Below are 27,439 nucleotides of genomic sequence, written 5' to 3' on the forward strand. Positions count from 1 at the left end.
TTTCTTTCTTGAAACCTACTCTAACTAAGAAGAAGTAAGAGTACCTTAACCCTAACTGGTGAGATACAGGAGACAGCAGCTTAAAGTCATTTTAGGCTAACTGAGGGCAGCAGTTCATCATGAAAAGTCTTCAAAGTGTGCTCCTTAGCCTCCTCTCTGGTGAGTTCATCATCATATCTACAGAGCATACAGTAAAGCTTATTTGAAGCACACTGAATGGACACTGTCAGTTGCTAAACACGTTAGATTTGATGTTGCTTTTCACTTATTGTTCTTTGTGCTGAAGCAGCTAGTAACTAAAGGGCAGTTCTGTGTCTGATGTGAACTTGTGGTCTCTCTCCAGCTGCTGTGTGGAGTTTGTCTATTATGGGTCGGATCTTTGCATCTGGATACGAGGGAGGAGAGGCAGAGATCAGGTGCCACTATGGCCGTGGGTACGATAACTACTCGAACTACTCTGATATTGTAGTTAAAACTCAATGTGGTGTTCTCCACACTGAGAAAGGCAGGTTCTCTCTGTATGGTGACACAAAGAGAAGATGCTTCACTTTAAATGTCACCAACCTGACCCTAGAAGACGCTGGGGCATACTGGTGCACAGTGAGGAGAACCTTGACAGACATCGATACAGAAATCAGACTGGAGGTAGTCAAAGGTAAGTTCTCTTTTTCTTTGTGTATTTTTTTGTCAATATATATTTTTTACGGGTTTGATTTAAAAAAAAAACATCAACACAAACTGACATGTTCAACAAAGGGGGGGGGTTGTTAAATAAATAAATAATACAGATTGAGTTGGATAGAGTCCAAAATGAGCAGCTCTGGTCCAGTTTGATAGAGTAGCAGTGGAAGCCTTATGCAGCCTGAGCCTTGCAGTTGACCGTACCAATATAAGAATGCTTAAAAACAGCCTGCAGCAGCAGAGTCTACATTCATTGGGAGCGGGCCCCTGAATGCTCCTGTGGTTGGCGTTGCAGTAAAAAAAAATCTATATATATTTATTACATATTTAATATATACTGTATATATAATATATATGGTATATATTTCATTTTAAAAATTCATCTGACCCTGCTTGTTTCAGTGTGACACCCTGAAAGTGCAGAAAATTTCTGCTAATTAAGAAAGTCCCTCTGTCATACCACCATGGTTTGGAGGATGTCCTTGGAGACAAAATTACATTACTGATAATCTGATTGTGACCTTATGTGTTTCTGTGTGTTCCTTGTGTAGCTGGGGTCTCAGTGGAGTCAGGGTTCATCACATGGAGAGGTTTGGAGGGAGGAAACACTCACATCAACTGTACTTGTGAACAGGACACCGAGGCATTCCCAAAGTACCTCTTAAAGGAGATTACGGAATTGAAATTCTCATTAAAACCTTAAAGGTCCCTAACCAGAGTCCAGTATGAACTTATAAAGGGAGATATGCGCTATATGAAAACACAGAGAGAAGAGTCTTCACTATGACCATTGATAACCTGAACCTAGAGGATGCTGGGACATAATTGTGTGGAGTGGAATCATGGGGATTAGATAAGATGATTCAAGTCAGGCTCACTGTGGAAAGAGGTTTGTATGTGAGAGTATTACAATGCTAAATATTTTCTATGAATGGTCAAAGTTATTTTGAAACCGATCAAGGTTCATTCACATTTGTGCATTCTGTTTGATTGCGCTAACTGGTTTGTGTTCTCGTGTTCAGTTTCAGGTAACTCAGTTTTAAGTATCTCACTGGTGACTGTGAGTCTGGCTGTGTTGCTAATAGTCTACAGATGGAAATGTAACAAGGAGCAAGGTATTTACACATGGAAACACACATACATATGTGCATGCTAAAGACCACACACACACACACAGTCACACATGCAATAAATAATTATGTGTGTTCTACAGGGTAGGTCTCTCCCAGCAGACAGAAGTCTAGCAAATAAAACACACACACAGGAAATACTGAAGGGGTGAGAATAGAATAGAGAAACCATTCAAATACTTCATAAAATGTTGTTTTCTTTGTAACCCTCTATTTTACCATTAAATTATAGTTTGTTCCAGTACAACACAACATCATTAATTACAGAATTTTTGTTGATTGGAATAAACAGTTCTATATTAATTTCGGTTTAATTGACCTTTAATAAAGCCTGTCCCTTCAAGAGTGACAAATGACTTCACAGTGAGCCTGAGTTTGCAGTGTTAATTAGCCTAACTCCCAAGTTCAGCTCCCGAACTGTGTCTGTGCAGAGAATCTCCAGTTCTCTATTATTATTATTCTAACTGTTATATCCTTCAATGTGCGTGAATACACAAACTGTGAGCACAGTATTTATTTCCTTATGTTTCCTGAAAAAGTTAGCAACGTTTTAGTCATATTTCATCATTGTACAGCTATTTATGTACACATTTGTCACACCCTGGTCTTAGTATTCTGTGTTCTCTTTATTATTTTGGTTAGGCCAGGGTGTGACATGGGTGATTTATGTGGTTTGTTTTGTCTAGGGGTTTTGTAGTTTATGGGATTGTGTTTAGTTAAGTATTCTAGGTAAGTCTATGGTTGCCTGGAGTGGTTCTCAATCAGAGGCAGGTGGTTATCGTTGTCTCTGATTGGGAACCATATTTAGGCAGCCATATTCTTTGGGTATTTTGTGGGTGATTGTTTCCTGTCTCTGTGTTTTGCACCGGTTAGGACTGTTTCGGTTTTTCCACGGTTTGTATAAGTATATTGTTCACGTTATCATCTTTATTAAAGATGGTCAACCATAACCACGCTGCATTTTGGTCCTCCTCTCTTTCACCAGAAGAAAACCATAACATTTTTATGCTAGTAAACAAACTACTGTTAGCCACAGTTTGCCTATCAATTGACTAGCTAGCTAGCTAAGATGTAGCCATTTGAAGGTTGTTTTTAAGTCACTGTATTGTTATAGCAGATACATGTTTTTTCTTGTTATAGCTAAATATACAGTACCAATCAAAAGTTTGGACACACATACTCATTCCAGGGTGTTTCTTTATTTTTACTATTTTCTACATTGAAGAAAAATAGTGAAGACATCAAAAATATGAAACAACACATATGGAATGATGTAGTAACCAAAAAAGTGTTAAACAAATGAAAATATATTTTATTTTTGAGATTCGGAAAAGTAGCCACCCTTTGGCTTGACGACAGCTTTGCACGCCCTTGGCATTCTCTCAACCAGCTTCATGCAGTAGTCACCTGGAATGCATTTCGATTAACAGGTGTGCCTTGTTAAAAGTTAATATGTGGAATTTCTTTCCTTCTTAATGCGTTTGAGCCAATCAGTTGTGTTGTGACAAGGTAGGGGTGGTATACAGAAGATAGCCCTATTTGGTAAAAGACCAAGTCCATATTATGGCAAGAACAGCTCAAACAAGCAAAGAGAAATTAGTCCATTATTACTTTAAGACATGAAGGTCAGTCAATGCAGACAATTTCAAGAACATTTTAAAGTTTCTTCAAGTGCAGTCACAAAACCCATCAAGCACTATGATGAAACGGACTCTCATGAGGACTGCCACAGGAAAGGAAGACCCAGAGTTAACTCTGCTGCAGAGGATACGTTCATTAGAGTTACCAGCCTCAGAAATTGCAGCCCAAATAAATGCTTCACAGAGTTCAAGTAACAGACACATCTCAACATCAACTGTTCAGAGGAGACTGTGTGAATCAGGCCTTCATGGTTGAATTGCTGCAAAGAAACCACTAAAGGACATCAATAATAATAAGAGACTTGCTTGGGCTAAGAAACACAGGTAATGAACATTAGTCCGGATGAAATCTGTCCTTTGGTCTGATGAGTCCAAATGTGAGATTTTTGTCTTTGTGAGATGCAGAGTAGGTGAATGGATCATCTCCATGTGTGGGTCCCACCGTGAAGCATGGAGGAGGAAGTGTGATGGTGTGGGGGTTCTTTGCTGGTGACACTGTCTTATTTTGTCTTACACTGTCTTATTTTGAATTCAAGGCACACGTAACCAGCATGGCTACAACAGTATTCTACAGCGATATGCCATCCCATCTGGTTTGTGCTTAATGGGACTATCATCTGTTTTTCAACAGGACAATGACCCAACATATGTCCAGGCTGTGTAAGAGCTATTTGACCAAGAAGGAGAGTAATGAAGTGCTGCATCATATTACCTGGCCTCAACAATTACCAAACCTCAACCCAATTGAGCTGGTTTGGGATGAGTTGGACCACAGAGTGAAGGAAAAGCAGCTCAGCATATGTGGGAACTCTTTCATGACTGCTGGAAGATAATGTTTGAGAGAATGCAAAGAGTGTGCAAAGCTGTCAAGGCAAAGGGTGGCTACTTTGAAGAATCTCAAATATAAAATCTATTTTGATTTGTTTAATATACTACATGACTCATTGTGTGTTATTTCATAGTTTTTATGTCTTCACTATTATTCTACAATCTAGAAAATATAAAAAATTAAGAAAAACCCTTGAATAAATAGGTGTGTCCGAACTATTGGCTGGTACTGTAGGTGCACACAGGCCAAGAAAAAAATTCAAGGTGACAGACAGTGACATTCAATACCGCCTTGCACACTGTTGCCTGTAACTAGCTGAAATAGGGTTTAATCATTAGTCCAACAGTTGCAAACGAGAGTTTCTATTGGACAAATTCAGGTATGTTTATCCCCATTTATTCCATTTGATTCCATTTTAGAAACATTTTTCAACAGAATCAGCTAAATGAATACACCCCTGATCACCCATAAACACAGTTCACTTTCATACCAGCCACGTTGTATTCCTTATCGCATCTATGTACTCTCTTCTCTCTCCTCTCTCTCCTCTCACCTCTTCCCTTCCCTTTTGGACATCAGCTGCATGTGACCAGGCGAAAAAACATTTGCAAGCCAAACACACAGCCTACATCGTTGTCACCATTTTAGCTAAAGTAATGTCATAGTCAGCATAGCTAATAGAACTAACACATTAGTAAACCCCCTATAATCATGCAGTAACATTACAGTGTACAGTCAGTAAACAGTGACACCGGCAGTCCCCGGGGGCAATAAATTAGTAATACCAAAAGCTTACCTTGACTTGGAAGTGTTCCAGTGTTGTGTTGGAGAGTCATAGCCAGCTAGCTAACATAGCATCCCTCTGTTTGAGTAGGCTAAACTAGCTAGCTGCATTTGCATGCTAAGTAAGTGAAACTGAAAGTAAAAAACAATAATAGACAATTGCTTACTTCTCCTTCATTTTGGAAGAAATTAATTTGTTCAAACTGTTAAACTATTGTCTTTCTCTCTCTTTGTGAGTCAACTACTCACCACATTGTATACACTGCAGTGCTAGCTAGCTGTAGATTATGCTTTCAGTACTAGATTAATATCCAATCCTTTGATTGGGTGGACAACATGTCAGTTCATGCTGCAATCAATCAATAAAATGTATTTATAAAGCCCTTTTTACATCAGCTGATGCCACAAATTGCTATATAGAAACCCAGCCTAAAACCCCAAGCAGCAAGCAATGCAGATGTAGAAGCAGGGTGGCTAGGAAATACTCGCCAGAAAGGCAGGAACCTAGGAAGAGAGGATCCAGGCTCTGAGGGGTGGCCAGTCCTCTTCTGGCTTTGCTGGGTGGAGATTATAACAGTACATGGACAAGATGTTCAAACGTTCATAGATGACCAGCAGGGTCAAATAATAATAATAATCACAGTGGTTGTAGAGGGTGCAACAGGTCAGCACCTCAGCAGTAAATATCAGTTGGCTTTTCATAGCCAAGCATTCAGAGTTAGAGACAGCAGGTGCGGTTGAGAGAGAGAGTTAAAAACAGCAGGTCCGGGACAATGTAGCACGTCTGGTGAACAGGTCAGGGTTCCATAGCCACAGGCAGAACAGTTGAAACTGGAGCAGCAGCATGACCGGATGGACTGGGGACAGCAAGGAGTCATCGGGCCAGGTAGTCCTGAGGCATGTTCCCAGGGCTCAGGTCCTCCGGGAGGGGAGGGAGAGGGAGAGAGAGAGAATACTTAGACACCGGATAAGACAGGAGAAATACTCCAGACATAACAGACTGACCCTAACCCCCTGACACAAACTATTGCAGCATAAATACTGGAGGCTGAGACAGGAGGGGTCAGGAGACATTGTGGCCCCGTCCGATGATACCCCTGGACAGGGCCAACCAAGCAGGATATAACTCCACCCACTTTGCCAAAGCACAGCCCCCACACCACTAGAGGGATATCTTCAACCACCAACTTACTACCCTGAGACAAGACTGAGTATAGCCCACAAAGATCTCCCCCACAGCCCATACCCGAGGGGGGCACCAATCCTGGACAGGAAGATCACGTCAGTGACTCAACCCACTCAAGTGACCCCTCCTAGAGACGGGATGGAAGAGCACCACTAAGTCAGTGACTCAGCCCCCGTAATAGGGATAGAATCCCGGTGGAGAGAGGGGAACCGGCCAGGCAGAAACAGCAAGGACGGTTCGTTGCTACAGTGCCTTTCCGTTCACCTTCACACCCCTGGGCCAGACTACACTCAATCATAGGACCTACTGAAGAGATGAGTCTTTAATAAAGACTTTAAGGTAGGATAGGCTGACCATTCCATAACAATGGAGTTCTATAGGAGAACGCCCTGCAAGAGCTCTGATAGGCTGGAGGACGTCCTCTGAAAGTTGACATAATTACTGTGTAAGTCTATGGAAGGGGGTGAGAACCTTCTTTGCAAAATTGTTTGTTTTCATAAATTATATGGTGACGTGATTATATTTAGTATAGTTTTTGAAATGTTTTACAATTTTAATTTTTCTAAAATTCCCTGAGGAGGATGGTAGGGTTTGGAGGGGTTTTGGGGGATGGGGAGGGTCTATTAGAATGTAGTAGGGCTATTTTTATTTTATTTTATACGAGGTACCGTGTCAGGTAGGAGGATTTTGAAATGTTGTAAACCGTGATTGGCCGCACACTCCAGCACAATGGGTGGCGGCATTCACCTTTAAGGTTGGTTTGCCGACTGCCATTATGTCATGGAAGAAGAGAGGGTGACGTCATTTCCTTATTCAGGAAAAAGAACGCCAGTCAGAGAATTTTCGCTGTAGCTCTTGAAGTCTTGTTATTTTGTGACATTAACGTTTAAATCCTGTAGTAATTTGACTTAAGCTAACACATCGACATTAAAGTTTTTAATTCAGAAAGCTAACGAAAGAGACTATCGTCGTAGCCAACAGTTTTGTACGTAGCTCTGCTTTTTAAACCTGTCCTTGCGCAAACATTATTCACCATCAAGCCCAACATCTGACTGTCATGGATCAAATATCGATCACTGCAGAAGTACCAAAGGTGAGTTGGTTAGCTAAGATTAGGTAGTCAGTCCGACATTCTGGACATGTAAAATGGCCCTGGTCGTGGCAAGAACAGAGCCTTTCAATAGTTTGTCTGGGAGAGGACATATAACATGATCTAGTTTTAAATACAGCTATAAGTGAATTGATCACATCATCTAGTTTTAAATACAGCTATAAGTGAATTGATCTAACTAACACTGGCTTAATTCATTCGTTTATCAACCAATACCAGCCAAGTTTGATACTAGCTGACATGCTTCAAACGTTGGCTAGTTAGACAAGTCAGGGCATGTCCCTGGCTGCCTTTTTTTATCCAGTATGGCTGACAGGTAACGTAATAGCAAAGATTTAACTAAACCAAGATAGACCACAGCTTGTCGTTTCTATTGGAAACAAATGAGTCATATTGGTCAGAAAAAGCAAGGACATTGTCCTATCGGTGGTTATAGCACAGATGGTTCGCCGGATGTATAAATGTGAAGCATCCTTTTGGCGTTACCACTCCCTACCAAATATGGGTAGTGAGAGGAAGCCCAGTGGCCGGCAGTTGGAGAAGATAGAACGAGATGGATTTTGGCCGACATTCTGCAAATTTTCTCACAACGATTAAAAATGTTTCTCAATACAGTTCTGTAACCCCAAATGTAAATATGTTACGAACATAGTGAATTAAGTTGTAGACTTTACCTTTTGCCAAAGTTTCCCAAAAATTGCGTTGTTTAGGAAAGGCGAATTGAGTTATTGCACACGCGCACTTCACAGAGCAGGCGTTCCTTAACGGAAAAATGCAAACGTATGCCAGAACGCGCAAATGGGGTAACTTATTTGTTCCGTTTGAAACGTTTGGTTTAGTTATAAAACATATTGGGTTATAATTAGTTTCACTAGCTTAGTAACTAGCTAATTGGTTATTGCTTTAATCAAGCACGTGGTACATAGATGTGTTCGCAAAGGGAAAAAATCATGCTGTATTGTGTTTTGCCATTACCTAGCTAATAATGTGAATGAATGGTCCTTCAGAGTCCATGGGGTGCCACCACAACCAAGGTGGTGTGTCCCTGCTCCTTCACTGATGTCATGAGCGAGCAGCTAGCCAAGCAACTGGATGATGAAAGTCAATCTTTCCCTGATTTCTCAAGGTAAGTCCTGTTAATATCACCTGTCTGTTATCGATTCTCATGAACTTGTAAGGAATTTTTCAAATACATTTTTTACCATCTAGTCTAGCTGGTGTACACTTCGGTGTTAATTGTTAGTGTCACTGTAAAGAAATAAAAGCTGCACCTTATATATGCTCCTAACAATTTAATGTGCCAACCTAATATCCTAATTGTAAGTCAAACCACTCTGACATTGGGTTATTTTTGAGAAGTATGTCCGATATCCTGTGTCTCTGTTTTAGTGTCAGCGCTGCTCTGGATGCCGGTGAGGAGCGAGAGACAGACAGTGATCTGATGCTGGCTCAGATGCTGCAGATGCAGTTTGACAAGGAGTTTGACACCCAGCTACGCACAGAAGAAAGAAAGTTCAATGGCGATAGCAAACGTAAGCCTATGGACAAGTCCTGTATTAAAACCATACAGGGGTTGTCGCTATACCAGTATCGCGATACTCTGAGCTATCGTGGCAATGAAACAAAACATGAAGTGGATTTAATTTCTTGGGTAAAACACTTCTAATCTTAGAAACAAAGCGCATTATGTTGTCACATTTGTTTATTTTGCAAGCTATTGCATCCACAATTTTACATGAAGTAGGTTTTTATAGGACCATAGAGTTTTTATTTTTTGCCATGGAAAATCTGGTATCGTAGGATCGTGATACTTCTATCGTGACAACCCTATGAAGGGTTGTGCTCATTCTGCATCAAATGGAAGACATTTTCAGTAGCAATATGTTTTAAAATATTTTCTGTTTGGTACTCTTAATAAACATGACCAAGTTTCTGGAGTGTAAAAAGAATCAAGTGGGAATATGAAGAATTTGAGATATGATTGGTATATACTGTTGCAGTATCCATCTCCTTTGAGAACTATCGCATGGTGCACCCTTACGAGGCCAGCGGCAGCTCCGAGGATGAAGTTGATTGGCAAGATAGTTGTGACGACCCCTACAAAGCTGGTAAAGTCTATCACTTTGTCATTTTACACCTATATTAGTATTGTAGCTAGGTCCTATACATCTACTGTATACATGTAACAGGGCCACGTCTTGCTGCATAGAATATTGGTGGCTGTTGGTCTTTTCATGATATTGGTGGTTGGTTATGTTAAAGCAATAGTTCAACTTTCTATATTCACTTTTGTTCAATGTATTCCAGACAAACCCACGATAACTCCAAAGAGAGGCTTTACTGGGAAAGGAAAGAACATCACTACTAAGCACGATGAGGTTGTGTGTGGCAGGAAGAATACTGCACGCATGGACAATGTAAGAGTTATAACAAGATAACCTTTACTTGGTAGCTTGGTAAATCTAGTTAACTTAAAGTTACTCTGATAAAGTAGTTCACTCCATCCAAACTACTTTGTGAAAAATTATCGTATGGTAATCTGAAATGTCATTGACCACAAATTGCAAAAACATATCACTTTGGGTTCATTTGTTAATAGAATGTGTCATTTAGCCTGCTAAACACAAAAACTGTTTCAAGTGAGAATTAGGTGAGTCTGATGCTGAAAAATAAATGCTATTATTGCCAACACAAATATTTTATTTTTGCAAAAAACATGTGTAGTTCCTGTAGTTAGTTACACCTCTACGTGGCAAACAAGTAATTAACTACTGAAAATGCTACCTAGATTTGAATTTAGTTAAACTACCATCAATATACTACAAAATATAGTTAAATTCCTAGTTGAACTACATGTAGTTCACTACTCCCCAACACCGAGACATGGGTATTTAACATCATTAGCAGTTGTCTTCATTAGCTTTGAAATGTGTGGCTTGATGTGCATACACACTGATGTGAACATATTCTGAATTGTCAGCCATTTTGAAATCACCCTCTCTGTCTTGTCTTCCCAGTTTGCCCCAGAGATCAATGTGGGAGATGGGCTTGGCATGGACTTGAAGCTCTCCAACCAGGTGTACAACTCCCTCAAGCAACACTGCTACTCCGAGCAGCGTCGCAGTGCACGGCTGCATGAGAAGAAGGAGCACTCCACTGCTGTGAGTTTATACAAATAGTAGTGCTGAGCGATTTATAGAAAAGTTTTTTTAAAACAACAAATTGACTGATGTAGGTTCAATTACTAGAATTTGATTACGTTTGTGTTTTTTCTGAGTTCAATATCTATCTAGAGATAACTGACTTTTTTATATATATAACCTTTATTTAACTAGGCAATTCAGTTAAGAACAAATCCTTATTTACAATGACGGCCTAGGAACAGTGGGTTAACCTCCTTGTTCAGGGGCAGAACGACAGATTTTTACCTTGTCAGCTCGGGGATTCGATCTAGCAACCTTTCGGTTACTGGCCCAGCGCTCTAAGCACTAGGCTACCTGCCGCTCCTAAGGCTTTAATGGGAATTGTATTTTCCAACTGGCCAATATTCTACATAGATTAGTGCATAAAATGTGGTAATTAACTACAAAGACCATAATCCATTGCTCATCTACTTGTCCGCTCTGTTTCTTTCATGCCTGTTACAGACGAGTCAGAATGTGCAATCGTGAGGGGATATAGAGAGCAGCTGTTGCTTCGAAGTATCTCTACCTAAAAATACATGAGTGATTGATAGTTGGTATTCAGCAGTCATAAAAGTACGACTTATTTGCTTTGAAGAACTACAAAATAGTGATTTTGTCTGACAGCATAGACAGCAGCTCTATAAAGATGAGATTATGACTTGGAATAAAATAATAGTCAAATAAAACAAATTTAATATACACTACTTTAATAAAATATTTATGTCAATTAATGTGCAATTGTGTAAAAATTCTTTAAAGTACTAAAGTTTTTTTTTTGGGGGGGGTGGTGGTATCTATACTGTACTATTTATATTTTTGACCTATTTTACTTTGCTACAGTCCTATAGAAAATAATGTACTTTTACTCCATACATTTTCCCTGACACCCAAAAGTACTCATTACATTTTAAGTGCTAAGCAGGACAGGAAAAAGGTCAAAATCACACACTTATCAAGAGAACATCCCCGGTCATCCCTACTGCCGCTGATCTGGTAGACTCACACATGCTTCCTTTGTAAATGATATCCTAGTGTTGGAGAGTGCCTGTGAATCTGTAAATAATAAAAAATACAAGAATTGTGTTGTCTGGTTTGCTTAATATAAGGAATTTGAAATGATTTTTACCTTTACGTTTGATACTTAAGTAGATTTAAAACCAAATACTTTTAGACTTTTACTCCAGTATTATTTTACTGTGTCACTTGAGTCATTTTCTATTAAGGTAGCTTTACTTTTACTTAAGTATGACATCGGGTACTTTTTTCCACCACTGTAAATGAGTGATAAGCGGTCATGGGCTGTCACTACCATCATGGCACTTTTATTGTTTTATTCTGTGTTACTGCATTCAACCCAAATAATTGAAACTGTAATTAAAAACGTGATTATGAAAAAAGAATCAAACAAAACCGACCTCAAAAAGCACTAATTGCTCAGCACTAACAAGTAGCAAAATTCACCACTATAGAAGTCTTTGAATCTCAAAATAACACTGTGCTAAGACTTATACAATCAGATCTGTATCATTTTAATGTACTTTCATGCTTTCCTAATTCTCTCCTCCTGATCCTCATGATTCTTTTTTTTTCTTTTTCTTTTTTTCTCCCCTTGTCTCTCTAAGGAACAAGCAGTGGACCCAAGGACCCGTCTGCTCATGTACAAAATGGTGAACGCAGGCATTCTGGAGAACATCAACGGCTGCATCAGCACTGGAAAGGAGTCTGTGGTGTTCCACGCAAATGGGGGAAGGTGAGGGTGTCATCGTGACAAGTTGTCGCAAGAACCCACACCTTGAATTGGCTGACCCAAGGTTGATTGACCCTAAAGGTGTTATCTGCCTGAAGATGAGTTGGATCTGAATAGAAATTTCCCCAGCTGTGGTTGCCTAAGGTTATGGCATGACATTTACATTGTGATGACAATCATTGACAGAGATTCTATAGCAGTAGCCTTATTTGCTATTTGTCATTAGCCATAGTTGTTTTAAAATAAACTATTACATGTTTTGGTACAGAGCTACTTCCTTAAATGTCTGTTAATTAAGTTTGTTTCAATACTGTTGCGTGTGTTTTTTCCTCTCCTAGCATGGAGAATAATGCTGTCCCAGATGAGTGTGTGCTCAAGGTCTTCAAGACCACACTCAACGAGTTCAAGAACCGTGACAAGTACATCAAGGATGACTACCGCTTCATAGACCGCTTCAGCAAGCTGAACCCCCGCACGATCATCCGCCTGTGGGCTGAGAAGGAGATGCACAACCTGGCTCGGTGGGTGGTGGCGATGTCACCTACACAGAGTTTACAAAACATTAAGAACACTTTCTCTTTCCATGGGACTGACCAGGTGAAAGCTATGATTCCTTATTGACGTCACTTGTTAAATCCACTTCAATCAGTGTAGATGAAGGGGGGGAGATAGGTTAAAGAAGGATTTTTAAACCTTGAGACAATTGAGGCATGGATTGTGAATGTGTGCCGTTCAGAGGGTGGGCAAGACAAAATATTTAAGTGCCTTTGAACCGGGTATGGTAGTAGGTTCCAGGCGCACCGGTTTGTGTCAAGAACTGCAACACTGCTGGATTTTTTTTATCAAGAAAGCTCCACCACCCAAAGGACATCCAGCCAACTTGACACAACTGGCATTGGAGTCAACATGGGCCAGCATCACTGCGGAAAGCTTTCGGCACCTTGTAGAGTCCGACGAATTAAGGATGTTCTGAGGGCAAAAGTGGTGGGGGTGCGCAACTCAATATTAGGAAGGTGTCCTTAATGTTTTGTACACTATATGGACCAACACCAATTCACCTGATTTGTATCTAAACTCAATACAAATAACCTTTTCATGTAGTTTTTTAATATCAAATTATCTACAGTAAATGGCCAATGGCCAACCTATAGCCATAAAAAAAAAAAAAAGATTCCAAAGCTCCAACTGTATGGCTCATGGTCTCTCTTTTCCCCCCTCTACTCCATCAGTATGAAGAAAGCTGGCATCCCATGCCCCGAGGTGGTGGTTCTGAAGAAGCACATCCTCGTGATGTCGTTCATTGGCAAGGACCATGTGCCGGCTCCCAAACTGAAGGAGGCCATGTTGGGCTCTGAGGACATGAAGAGGGCCTATTACCAAGTGGTTCATGTAAGTGCAGCTTTAACACCATACACTAACATACACATGGTTCTATTGGTATATAGTTTCATACGTTTTACTAATACGCCTGGTTGTAAGTGCTAGTTCCATAGTGATGAGTGTCCACAGAGTTACCCGGATCATTATTGTGGATCACTTTGACCCCTGGATGTCTCTGTCCTTGCAGATGATGCAACAGTTGTATCAGGAGTGTAACCTCGTCCACGCTGACCTGAGTGAATACAACATGCTGTGGCATGAGTGCAAGGTACGCTATTCATCCTTTTCGTCTTAACCTTTTTTTTTTTATCCAGGTGGGTCAATCTACACATTTATTTTCACACTGGAAATTCAGGCATGAGATTCTACCTTGAGTGGTGTAATCATCTTGTCTTTTGAAGGTTTGGCTGATTGACGTGAGTCAGTCAATCGAGCCCAATCACCCTCACAGCCATGAGTTCCTATTCAGGGACTGCAGGAACGTGGCCACGGTAAGTTAGCTCAGTTATCCAAGTACTGTAGGTTTAAATGGGCTATTATTATGTACATCTCACAGTAAATACTGACTAAAGTCCTGATTATCTGTCACAACAATTGACAATCCATTTGAATGGATAATATATTTAGCTGCCACTCCTCAAAACATGCAATGAATGTTGGTGGAAAATGAGCGAAAGTGGAAACCAATATGTAAACTATTCTTAGACCAGCTTTGTATCAGTGACAAGCTGTTGGTTTTAATATATATATAATTATTTTTTTCTTCAACGCAGTTCTTCCAGAAGGGCGGGGTGTCTGAGGCCATGAACATGTACGAGCTCTTCAATGTTGTGTCTGGGCTGCAGCTCAGTGGTGACAGCGAGGCAGAGTTCCTTGCCCAGGTCAGAAAACATTGAGGCCCATATGAGGCATTTATTTCTCTGGTGAAGATATATGTAGTTGCATTGAATTTACAGAAATGCATTTTTCAGGCAGTTTTAAAGTGGGCTCTCATGTTATCTAGTCCCACACAGCATCAAAATCTATCATGTACTAAAGTGCCTTTTTGCTGTGGGGATGTTTATAATATATGTTTATATTGTATCAAGTGCCACAAATGCATTCGTCACAATGCTTACCAGAAACCTGGGATTAAAATAGTAATTTTCATACAATGTTGTCGTTTTCTAGATTGAGGCACTGGAGAAGATGAATGAGGACCACGTGCAGAGAAGGGGCAAGAAAATGTACAACTTCAGCGACGGAGGACCTCCCCTATTACACGACGATGATTAACAATGAGATATTAGACACCATGAATAGCTACATGGAACCTGTTTGGGTGATTGCTTGAGAGAATGGGTCGAGTAAACCCCCCCATGGTCTCAGTGAGGTATGCAAGAGGTCGAAAGGTCGCTGCATCCTAAGATGGTGTCATAGGCTTCATTGGGCTAAAAGGGCTCCAAACCACCTTCCATGAAATGTCAACATCTCATTCCGTTACTACGGCTGTAAATGGAATGGATGGGGATGTCTGACGGGGTACATGACAGACAATGCATCTACATGCACACACAATAATTGCTTTTTAAATTAGAGTATTAGTAACCAGCATTCATGACATTATGAACAAGTTATCTTCTCAAGTAAACTGAGCTCGAATGAAAAGGGTTTTGCATTATGTTCTGAATGAAACAAATTGTCATCCAACATTTTGATGGAGAGACCAAAGTATCAGTGAATATTTTAATCATGAAAAGGTGCTGTCTTGACTGAAGACAGAATGAGTTGTTTGCATTGAGGTCTGTTGTTCTTACAATGGAGCTGTCATGTTTGTGTACTCTCTGTAATTTCAATATTATGGTGGAAATAAATGGTAAAAATAAGTTATGCATTGTCATTTATTTTGCTTCGCTCTGGACAAATGGAGCACAAGCTGCTGGAAGACACCAAACCACACCTACACTAGCAAATGTATAACAAAAGACGTATAACAAGCAAACTTTGTGTAACTACAATCCATCTTGTAAAATGTTTTAAGGCCTCCAGAAACTACCCGTACCTTTTTGGAGCGTTTGAGTTCAAAGTTTGACGATGGGATTTGTATTTTGAAAGGGACATTTACTATGGTAGGCGATTCGCGTGACTTACATGATTTTCAAACCGGAACTTACCCTAGAGAGGTTTTTGGACCTTTGTTTCGCTAGTTAGCAAGCACAGCCACTATATCAAAATGACGATGTCGTAAAAATGTATGAAAACAAAAAATGTGATGTTTGATGTCAAGGGTTATGCACAAGATTAACAGTGGGTTAAGGTTAGTTTTTATATCACATTTTAAGATGATCAAATAGGTTCGTCACTAGTCAGTCATAAACCCCGCCTATCTTTCGTACAAATCAGTTCTGAACTCGTTATACAGCACAAACACTTGACAACTACAAGACATCATAGCATAACTGAAAGTTCACAATGAGTGAGGAACACTACCTCGAACTTTGTGAAAACCCTGTGCAATTTGAAAATGCGTCAAGCGTCAACAATGTGTTTTTCGACGAAGCGAATAAACAGGTACAGTAGCCTATGCTAGCTAACGTTAGTTGGCTAGTGGTTTTGGGACACATCGTATGACTAATCCAACCAGTACACACTCCCGATATTGTGTCCCAACGCCAGCTAGCTAGCAGGATTATGCTCTTGACACCACACTGATATAGATAGCTACATGCTTTTAGTTAGCTCGTTTATAGCTAGCAAAATACATAATTCTTGAACTTTTAATTTTAAGACATGTACATTTCCTTTCATTCAGCAAGAACATATAGCTAACTAGATGAGGATGGCTGTCAACCGTAAAGAAGGTGTAGCCATACAGTATGACTAATTTAATATGGTCGGTAAAGTTGGTTTTATATTCACATTCAACAGTCATTCGCCAAAAGCTATTTAAAATGGTTAAAATCAATAACTAATTCATTGATTGTCACAGAAACATACAACTATATATGATTTTCTATAAATGTCTAGTATACTTTTACAACCTTTGTTTTGAATAAAAGTTTCAGTTTTGATTTGATTGATCATTTGAATCTATTACCTAAGGAGATGGTACCATTCAGCTTGTCTGGGGATGACGAAGACGAACTTCAACAAAGCCAAAATATAAAATGATTGGAAGGGGCCTCTTGGCTGTTAAATTAGACGCATAAATAAATTACTGTTGTGCCTTGTAACTACTTTAATATGTGGAACTGTTGCACCAAAAATGCAAACATTAATTGGGCATACAATTTAAGATTGTAGACATTGTAAAACTTCATGTAAACATTGTCTAACTTCATGCACTTGAAATTAACATTTCTTTAAAGTTATTAAAAATAAACGCATATTTTCACTTTTTCTGCGACTATCACTGAATTAGTTATTGATTTCTTCATCTTTAAATACAATATTGGAGATTGTATCTATTTCTATCAAATCAAAACTGGAATTTCTACTCAAAGCAAAGTTTGTAAAAGTATACTAGACATTTAAAGAATAAATCATACCTAGTTTGATGATTGTCATAATGAGTGAAAACGTTATTGATTTATATAGCTTTACATGGCATTTTATGTGATGTATTTCTATCAAGTCAAAACTGGAATTTTTACTCAAAACAAAGGTTGTAAAAGTATGATAGACATTTATAGAATAAATCATACACAGTGTGATGTTTCTGTGACAAACAGTGAATTAGTTATTGATTTATACTTCTTTAAATAGATCGATTTTTATGTATTTCTATCCAATCAAAACTGGAATTTGTATTCAAAACAGAGGTTGTAAAAGTATGCATGACATTTATAGAATAAATCATATCTAGTTTGATGATTCTGTGACAAGGTGAATTAGTTATTGATTTTTACATTTGTAAATGGCTTTTGGCGAATGTCTGTTGAATGTCTTGAAAGTCCAAATGTGTGAATATAAAACCAACTTTACCTCGGTAAGTAAAGGAGGTAGACAAATTGGTTAGCTATAGTATATAGTCAACATTAACACATGTTTCTCCACTGGCAATACATTTACCAGACTAGACAAGGAGTAACCCTCAATTTTATGCATCATTCTATTGCTACCCTATCTAAATGTAATATTTACCTCCCAAATCCTTTTATATATTGAGCTTCCTCTGTTTGCCCATTCAGGTGTTTGCAGTACGATCAGGGGGTGCCACTGGGGTTGTGGTTAAAGGACCAGATGACAAAAACTCAGTTGCCTTCAGGTAACAACATTGCGCATAACTTGTGATGATAAATATGGTAAGATCAGTGATGATGATCCCATGAAAGTATGTATTTTCTTCACAGAATGGATGACAAAGGAGAGGTGAAGTGCATTAAGTTTTCGATCGGAAATAAGATTTTGGCTGTCCAGAGAACACCAAAATCTGTGGTAAGCATTACGTAAATCATTCCTGACTCAATGAAGGTAGCCTACCTCTAAGTTATCCCAACATTGTGTTTCCATGCTGATGGCCTGACCGAAAGCCTCTGTTTTATTTTAGGATTTCATAAGCTTCATACCGGATTATCCGCATTTGGAATGCTCCCAGGAATGTAAGGTATGCAAGCATATCCAGTGTCAAATGTTTCAAGTTAAAAATAGCTGTCATTTCTACATAGGTGCAACTAAGCATGAGTCAAATCTTCTATAGTTGTGGTTTTGATATTAAAATGTTGTGATTGGCAGATGAAGAATGCCAGTATTTTGGGCTTCTGTTGGACCAACTGGAATGAAATCGTTTTCATCACTGACCAGGGAATTGAGTTCTACCAGGTAACTACACTGATTGTACAACACATTAGGAACACCTTTCTAATATTGAGTTGCCCCCCCCCCTAACCCCCTTTACCCTCAGAACAGCCTCAATTTGTCAGGGCATGGACTCCTTTGTCGTTGGCTGGATTACTTTTGGGTGGTGGACCATTCTTGATACACACGGGAAACTGTTGAGCGTGAAAAACCCAGCAGCGTGGCGTTTCCTTACACACTTAAACCAGTTCGCCTTAAATCTTTTGTCTTGCCCATTCACCCTCTTAATGGCACACACACAATCCATGTCTCAAGGCTTAAAAATTCTCCTCCCCTTCATCTACACGGATTGAAGTGGGTTTAACAAGTGACATAAGTAAGGGATCATAGCTTTCACCTGGTCAATCTATGTCATGGAAAGAGCAGGTGTTCCAAATGTTTGATATGCTCAGTGTATATTTTACGACTCCTATTTCTTGTGATAAGGGAGCTAGTTGTTTTGTGGTTTAGGAATGTACTGTGTCCTAGATTATTGTAACACAATTGGTTGAATTGAACTTGTATTGTTCTTTTCTATACTTAAAACATTGTCACATGAAGCTTATGTGACTCGGTCATCTCAATTCAAACTACAACCACTAGAGGTCTCAATTTAACTCTGACTGTGCTATGAAGTTGGCAGATTTTGCCCTACTGCGCTGTGTAAGGTCAAATTGTACCTGGAAAAAGGATGTATATATGGATGTCTACTAGGCTCCAAATGCATTCTAGAAAAATGTCTTCTTGTGCCAGTTTTTCCGACATTAGACAGATGATGAAGTGTATGTCAATGAGATGCCCGCTGTGTTTAGGTGCTTCCTGACAAACGCAGCCTGAAGCTGCTGAAGAGTCAGAGCGTCAATGTGAACTGGTACATGTACTGTCCTGAGACTGCAGTCATCCTGCTCTCTACCACCGCCCAGGGAAACGTGCTGCAGCCGTTTGCCTTCAAAGTAAGTGGTCACAACTGAGATAATAAATGTTTCAAACATGTCCACAACCGGATTTTATTTAACTAGGCAAGTCAGTTAAGAACAAATTCTTATTTTCAATGACGGCCTAGGAACAGTGGGTTAACTGCCTGTTCAGGGGCAGAACGACAGATTTGTACCTTGTCAGCTCGGGGATTTGAACTTGCAACCTTCCGCTTACTAGTCCAACCACTAGGCTACCCTGCCGCCCCATACAGTAAGATAGGATATATTCCACCAAAGCTCATGTTTATGTTTGAGAAAGCATTAGCAGCCGCAAGTTGCTGAAAATCTATTCATCAAACATTTGATAGGTTAGTGTTTCATTTGATTTGATTAAAGTAGTTGTCCAAGCTCACTGTCATTATCTTGTTTTTGATGGGGTTAATTTACCTGTTGTTGTTTGTACCTGCAGAGTGGGACCATGTCTAAAATGCCCAAGTTTGAGATCGAGCTTCCAGTGGTTCCCAAGCCAGCCAAGCTCAATCTGACAGAGAGGGACATTGCTGTGGCCACCATGTAAGTTTGCATCTGTGTTTGAATTGAAATGTCATAGTTTGGCTCGATATTCAAGTAACATTTTCAAACAACTTTTGGCAGTATTAAAAGCTAAGTGAGTTGTTCACTTTGTTTCTAATGTTAGTTACGGTCAGCTGTATGTAATGTATCTGAAGCATCACTCCAGAACTACTGACAGTCCTTGTGCTGAGGTGGTCCTCTATCAGCTACCCAGGTAAATCTTACATTTCATATAGCATATTCTTAATGGGCATTGGTCTAAACATGCTGAAATTCATACTACTAACTTAATAACAAGGTCATGCAACAACCATATTACCCTAATATGCAGAGTGGCTAGAGACATTAATTCAACCACCTTGAAATTAAATATGTATGGTGTTATTTATGAATAGGGAATACCTGAAGGGATAAAGTGACATATTATGTCAGTCACTGTCCTGACCAATGGTTTATATATACACTAGATTACTGATAGGGGGCGCTGTGTTGAAGCCACCGTGACTCCATTTTGGCACTCCCCCACCACTGTAAACAATATTTTGGAAGCTATAGAAATGCATTTATTAATGTCTACATTCGTAACTTAATGGGGAGTAGGAGCTGTCCTCCATTGGAATGAATAGAATTCTACAGTATTTCAATTACATTTTTGAAGGACCCCCCCCCAAAACATTGAGGAAAATGTTTTTTATATTAAAAAAAAAAAATTGTATGTTTAGCTCACAATCTAATTTAAAAGTATGCATTAAGGTGTCTGTAATATAATAAACGTGTCAAAAACAAATGTAGACAATAAATGCATTTCTATAGCTTCCGAAACATTGTTTACAATGGTGGGGGAGTGCCAAGATGGAGTCACGGTGGCTTCAACACGGCGCCCCTGGGCAATATGGCTGACCGGTGGCATCAAAGCTTCTCAATGGTTAATACATAGCATCAGAAATCTAGGGTTTATATAAGTCATTGGTCCTGACTAACAGCATGTTGTTCCCAGGGAGGGATCCTGTAAGAAGACCAACGTGTTGAAACTCAACACCACAGGGAAGTTTGCCCTCAACGTGGTGGATAACCTGGTTGTTGTGCATCATCAGAGCTCTCAGGTGAGTTCCTTTTGGCAAGAAATTGAGAGCTCGGGACTATAAGATTCTATCTGCAAAAAGATGATTCTGAGATAATTGGTTTTAAAGATCTTAACCCTCATTGGTTTGAATGGTGTCAGCAATTTTAATCTTGTATTCTTTTGAATTTAACAACATGAATTGGGGTATTTAGACTACTATATAGGTAGACATTAAACAGAACAATGCTACTGTACGTCAATAACTCAATTTTGACAAAAATTCAGAAAGAACCTTATAGTCCCAAGTTCGCGGCAGCCTCAAAGTTAGACAAAAAAAGACTACTATCATGTTGTTCCATATCCAATGTCCAAACACGTTCAGTCCTGAATGATGTAGATAATGTCTTCTGTTTCAGACCTCCATCATATTTGACATCAAGCTGCGGGAGCCTGACTGTGCCCTGAACGTCCATCAGCCTGTGTTGCCTGGTCGCTCCATCCACCCCTACAGGATTCCCCTAACAGGTATAGGCTACATGGATTGACTACTGTATGTGGCCATGCCGGTCCTTACCGACTGTCTGTCTGGCTGAGTTTATATTTGTCTCTGTGCCTGTGTTGTCTGCCTGTCCCTTCAGTTGTCTCTCTCTGTCTGTTATTTTATTTTTTCTGCCCCCATGTGTCATACTGTGTGAGACATTACAGAACTTTCAGAACTTCACTCCCATCTGTCACTTTTGAAAAGTGTTTTTTTCCTCTCCTTGCGCTCCCTTATGTTCCATCCCATGTCTCTTAAACCCATGACAGAAACGAACTTCACGTCTCCCTGTCTCCATAGGTCTTGCTGCTGTACCCACCCAGCCTCCTGTGCCTTGTGAACTCTGTATCCTTTATGAAACGCTAGTAGCTAGATGAGCTACGGCAACACTTGTGTCAATGGAATGGTATCAATGATAATTGGGACGGCTAGCATGGAGATGGTAGGTGGTGGTATTACTATGCTTCCCTTGACCTTCAGACTCCTCATCTTGGAGCGTCTTTCAACCCGATATCATCATCAGTGCAAGCGAAGGTGAGTGAGAAGAACATCCACACATCTAACCATAGACAACTATGTCCTGGCAAACTGTCTGGGTTAATTTGAACCAGAAACAACCACTTGTAGGCCTCCCCAGTGGCGCAGCGGGATTGAGGGTTTGGCCGGGGGGGCTTTACCTGGCTCATCGCGCCCTAGCGACTCCTTGTGGCTGGCCGGGCGCCTGCAGGCTGACTTCGATAGTCAGTTGAACTGTGTTTTCTACGACACATTGGTGCAGCTGGCTTCCGGGTTAAGCAGCGGGTTTTAAGGAGCGAAGGTTTGGCGGGTCATGTTTTGGAGGACGCATGACTCAACCGTCACCTCTCCCGAGCCCTTTGGGGAGTTGCAGTGATGAGACAAGATCGTAATTGGATTGCAATTGGATATCACAATATTGGGGAGAAAAATTGGGTAAAATACTAAATAAAAAAGAAACCACCACTTGTCCTTAACCCCTATTCACTGTAGATCTGATAGGAACAAATAGGTATACAGTACCTACTGTGGTAGGAGAGCCACCTCGTTCTCTGGTAGACTATGTAGAATGGTTGCCATATTGCTTGCGCCTATCCAAACTTCTCAGATCTACAGTTGGTTGTTTCCGGGTGGGGCTCAGGTTCTCTCCTGCTTGTCTGACCTGTGCTGTGTGTTCCCCTTTTTCTTCAGGGTATCTGTGGTATCTGCAGGTGAAGCTGCCGCCGACTGTCAACCTCCTGCAGGACAAGGGCAAGCTGATGGACTTCCTCCTGCGTAGACGAGACTGCAAGATGGTAATCTTGTCCGTGTGTACCCAAAGTAAGACTGCCTCGTGAAACATAGGGGACACTGTTCGTTTCTGAAGCAAGCACACTAATAAAACAAGAAGTCGAGTTTGTTCATGATTAGAGAACCCCTAAACCATAGTGCCCGTAGATAGTGTTCACGCACTGTGTTTCAGTGCTCAACGGGGGAGATAAGGGGGGCTTACCAGTGGTGGCCACAGTGTTCGACAAACTCAACCAAGTTTACAAAGAGTACTTGGAGGCAGAGCAGACCTACACTGTGGTGAGTACAGTCTATGAAAACACTGCATAACGAAAGCCACACTGTTTCTAGCACAGCTGTCTTGACTGTTAGTAAGGCATGATCAGAGTGTGTATGCATGTGGATAAATGGATGTACTTCAATGATATTACTTACATTATTATAAATGCACAGAAAAGCTAATTGTGTTAGTTCACTTAAGTCATTTGAAAATCAAGGCACACAGTGAAAATATATGTAGAAGAGTAGTGATATCTCACTATTGGATATGTCTTAACAATGTTGATATGGTAATTTGAATAACACAAAGGATGTAGATGTTATAATCAGCTGAACAGATTAGAGTTTTCTCATCTGTGTTACGGCGGATCAGTAGCTCACACACGGTCTGTTTCAGTGACATGACTTTTGTTCTTCCCTGTTGATCTCTTCCAGGCTACGGAGTCTGGTCCCAGCCGAGGCAGCGCTGCTCGGGAGAGGCCCGTCCGGAGGCAGGCGGTTATCGACCAGTCAGACATGTACACCCACGTCCTGTCCTCCTTCTCTGAGAAAAAGGTGACTGTGGCAAAGCACATATTTCAATGGCTGCCTTATAATAATAATAATCTCAATTACCTGTAAGATGACTGAACATTATATTGTTTCACCCCTCCAACAGGACACGTCTCACAAGTTTATAATTGCTGTGCTGATGGAGTACATTCGCTCACTCAACCAGGTCCAGATCACCGTGCAGGTACTTGCAGAAAAGGAGCCTTTGTGGAGGCTTTATCAGAACCTAATTTGTTCTTTTATGAGTTATGGCGAGATGCCACCGTTTCATGTTGTAACATGTTGCCAGTGCTACATTAGTATACTTTATGTTCCTGTAGATCCTACATATTTATTGGTCCATATTGCCCTGGAGATAATATTGAAATATTAAGGTGCACTCTCTGTTTCCGGAGGCGAAAGGAATGCACACCTGTTTAGGCGAGGTACTGGCTAGGGGAGTAGAACACTTCAAAAAGAAAAAGAGAGCTGCAACCTCTAGGACCTCAGATGCAACAATTGAATAACCATTCTCTGTTTCCCCCCCAGCATTACCTGTATGAGCTGGTCATTAAGATGTTGGTTCAGCACAACCTCTTCTACATGCTCCATCAGTTCCTCCAGTACCACGTCCTCAGCGACTCCAAGCCACTGGTGAATCAGCAGTTACTACATACAGCTCAACTATTTCATGGTAGTTTGGTCCTATAGTCATCAATAGCTTTTGGGTATTCAGTGGAGTAATACAACGTTTGGGACAAAGGGCTAGCAAGCTGTTCACTGAAGACGCAATGCTTCAGAATAGACCTGGGTCAAATACATTTCAAATACTTAAAATAAAAGCTTGAGCTACAGTTCATATGGTTTTCCTGGTACATTGGAAACAATAGTAAAGCCCTTTGACGTATGTGTTTGACCCAGGTCTTTCACAATTCTTACATGGTATTTAATCCAATATAATGCGTGGGAAACTCTTGCCCTATCTACTCCTCCTGTGGTCCCATTTCTCACCGGATAACTTTGAAGGATAAAAGGCATGATGTTGCTCTAATAGTGGTTGATTATTTACTCTCTCTCTCTCGCTCGTTTCATTGTTTGAGCTGACCTCAAAAAAGTTCTACAGTAAGATCTTTATTTTGATTGGTCATGGAATTACCATGTGCATCATCATTCTCTCTAAGGCCTGTTTGCTGCTGTCTCTAGAAAGCACATACCCCCCTGCACACCAGCTTTCCCTGGATATGTTGAAGGTAGGATCCCTTACTTATGCACACCCTCAAACACACACACACACACATTCAAACACACACACTCCCTCAAAAAACAAACACACACTGTTTAAACAGCTATCGAATATCACACAGGACATCCAAAGTCCTTTGGAGAGTTTAATGTTTTTCCAGAGAATCCCATTTTAAAGTTCCATTAGTTGTATTGGTCCAGCTAATTATAGCAAATAAGGAACCTTGAAGTGAACAAACTCCATTCATGGCTGAGTTATAACAATACATCTAGTTTGTTTTGTTTGAGTCAGCACAGTGATGGTTTCCCATGTGACGTTCTGATCTACAGTATGTGTGTGTAACATGCTGATCTATAACATCATACATCTATGTGTGTGTAACAGAGACTGTCCACAGCCAATGATGAGATTGTGGAGGTGCTCCTGTCCAGACAGCAGGTCCTGGGTGCGCTGCGCTTCATCCGCAGCGTGGGTGGCCACGGCAACATCTCCGCCCGTAAGTTCCTAGACGCGGCACGCCAGACGGCCGACCAGATGCTCTTCTACACCATCTTCCGGTTCTTCGAGCAGAGGAACCTGCGTCTGAGAGGCAACCCCAGCTTCAACCCAGGTGATGTGACACCACTACACTAGGCCTGCAGCTCAATTGGCCCCCTATTCCCTATGTAGTGCACTACTTTTCACCATGGCCCACATAGCAGAACACTTCATCTAGAACCACATTGTCTTTAGCCAGATGGCTTGACTTATACACACCGATAGGTTGAATAAATTGTCTAGGAGTGACGCCAGACTGTATTTTTATGGCTCTGGTCTGACTAAATCCTTTGTAATGACCGTAGAAATAATTCTCAAATGGACTCTATTCTGTGGTAGAAATGTTGGTAAAGCCGTTGTGTTCAATAATGAATGAGTGCCCTCCCTCTGTGTGATTTATATTAGATTGCCTTGACCCAAATAATAACTCTGCTAAGCCAGGAACAACAGGCATGTGCTGAAACTGTTGCTTTTCTATTCATGTGGATGCATCTATGATTGTTCCCAAGCATAAAATTCTTACCACAATTGCATGGCTTCTTTGAAACTTTGAACATGTGTGAGTGAGCGAGTAGCAGTGATTGTGAACCTTTATCCTATAGGTTTCAGGTTTAATAGACACCCACATTATCAACGTAAACTGCAATCCAAGAGGATGACAAACAGCGTAGCATATACCTGTCTAAATACTGTCTACAATTTGAAGAAATGTATAAATTAATAAGGACACAATGGGTACTAATGGTAAAAACACAATCGACATGTTTGCAGTGGGGTAATAAATAAACCTGGGAATAAATGACTAATTAATACATGAATAGCTAATAAATGAATTAGTCTCCACCTAGCTGCACTGGCATGTATTGACTGACCTTTGCCCTAATACTCTGTTTTGATTGGCCAATAGGTGAGCACTGTGAGGAGCATGTGGTATACTTCAAGGAAGTTTTCGGGGAGCAGGCATTCATGAAGCAAGTAACAGTTTGAGTCGAGACATTTTATGTTATCCCACAGTCCATTAACTTATTGTAAATAATTGTTCAAATCATGCTAATAAAATCATTTGTACATATTCTAACAATCAATGGTGTATGACATGTCATGCTTGTGCATTAGTCCGCTTGACAAGACGTCCTTCTGACTAACCCTGGGTCATGCTCATTAGGGCATTCGATAGAAAACGTTTTGCAACGTTAAACGAAAAGGAGCATTTCTTATTGGACAAGTCAAGGTAGTCCTTCTGCCTAATGAACACAAACCTGGCTTATGGTTTGAAAAACATAATTATGATTGTGTCTGCTTCTGTTGCCGACGGAAAACCTGAAATAATTTGATTATACGTAGCTTTGACTTTTTAAGAAATTAAAATGTCATTCCTTTATTTTAAGCATTGTAGCGTCTAGGACATAGCATTACAGTGGAATGTTGTACTTTTCTATGTGTGAAGTGCACAAATAAAATTGATTTCCTAAACACCAAATACTAGTAGATACAGTATACAAACACAGGAAGAACGTCATGGTAACGTGTCAAACACTGTTGGCTCAGTGAGCGTGCAGTTGTCTCACAATTACCAACTGCTTAAATTGAGTTGAATTACCGACTATTTTCTACTTGCATTACTGACTTCTAACCCCTCTGTAATAACATAGACAATCATAAAAACAGTGCTTGAGCCGCCTCTGTTATCGGCTAGAAAAAAGATGAGAGATGGGCCTGGAGAAATATTACCACTTTCAAATTCATAGACAGAGCAATGGATACAAGGACTGACCATCCATGATATTTAAAAGTATAGTTTCAACCATGTTTTGAGGCTATACAGTGTTTGTTTACATGTATACCGCTTATAAACATTGGAGTAAAAAGCTTATTTGGGGTTCTGATGTGGTACGACAGTTGAACTAAACTCATGAGGCATTTATAAGTTATATTCTTCAAGAATCAATGTCATTAATTTAAGTAAAACAAAATTGATGTAGCAACT

The 27,439-nt window shown here is 40.2% G+C and overlaps 2 protein-coding genes across 5 annotated transcripts; both read left to right on the top strand.

The window, feature by feature from the left end:
- The first annotated feature begins 7,037 nt into the window (after positions 1-7,037).
- On the top strand, positions 7,038-15,537 carry LOC112233567 (serine/threonine-protein kinase RIO3-like). The gene is made up of 13 exons (XM_024401303.2): positions 7,038-7,342; positions 8,368-8,486; positions 8,750-8,892; positions 9,361-9,468; positions 9,668-9,777; positions 10,378-10,521; positions 12,168-12,295; positions 12,631-12,813; positions 13,522-13,681; positions 13,860-13,940; positions 14,074-14,163; positions 14,446-14,553; positions 14,843-15,537. Exons 1-13 carry the CDS (start codon positions 7,307-7,309, stop codon positions 14,945-14,947), a joined length of 1,515 nt encoding a protein of 504 aa, XP_024257071.1. The 5' UTR covers positions 7,038-7,306; the 3' UTR covers positions 14,948-15,537.
- A 482-nt stretch (positions 15,538-16,019) lies between these two features.
- On the top strand, positions 16,020-26,537 carry LOC112227763 (regulator of MON1-CCZ1 complex). 4 transcript variants are annotated; one of them, XM_024392609.2, is made up of 20 exons: positions 16,020-16,222; positions 17,842-17,918; positions 18,004-18,088; positions 18,201-18,257; positions 18,386-18,472; positions 19,300-19,440; positions 19,874-19,977; positions 20,102-20,191; positions 20,975-21,080; positions 21,457-21,565; positions 21,879-21,923; positions 22,059-22,112; positions 22,785-22,913; positions 23,056-23,162; positions 23,577-23,696; positions 23,800-23,877; positions 24,222-24,366; positions 24,876-24,922; positions 25,300-25,525; positions 26,360-26,537. In XM_024392609.2, the coding sequence occupies exons 1-20, from the start codon at positions 16,124-16,126 to the stop codon at positions 26,437-26,439; spliced, it is 1,986 nt and encodes a 661-aa protein (XP_024248377.1). In that variant the 5' UTR covers positions 16,020-16,123; the 3' UTR covers positions 26,440-26,537. The 4 variants fall into 4 exon arrangements, with proteins under 4 accessions (XP_024248377.1, XP_024248379.1, XP_024248380.1 ...); XM_024392610.2 differs by having other exon boundaries at positions 16,021-16,222; positions 24,222-24,326; positions 24,854-24,922; XM_024392611.2 differs by lacking the exon at positions 26,360-26,537 and having other exon boundaries at positions 24,854-24,922; positions 25,300-25,457.
- Positions 26,538-27,439: the final 902 nt, after the last annotated feature.

The sequence above is a fragment of the Oncorhynchus tshawytscha genome, linkage group LG29, assembly GCF_018296145.1.
Source record: "Oncorhynchus tshawytscha isolate Ot180627B linkage group LG29, Otsh_v2.0, whole genome shotgun sequence".
NCBI classification, from domain to species: domain Eukaryota; kingdom Metazoa; phylum Chordata; class Actinopteri; order Salmoniformes; family Salmonidae; genus Oncorhynchus; species Oncorhynchus tshawytscha.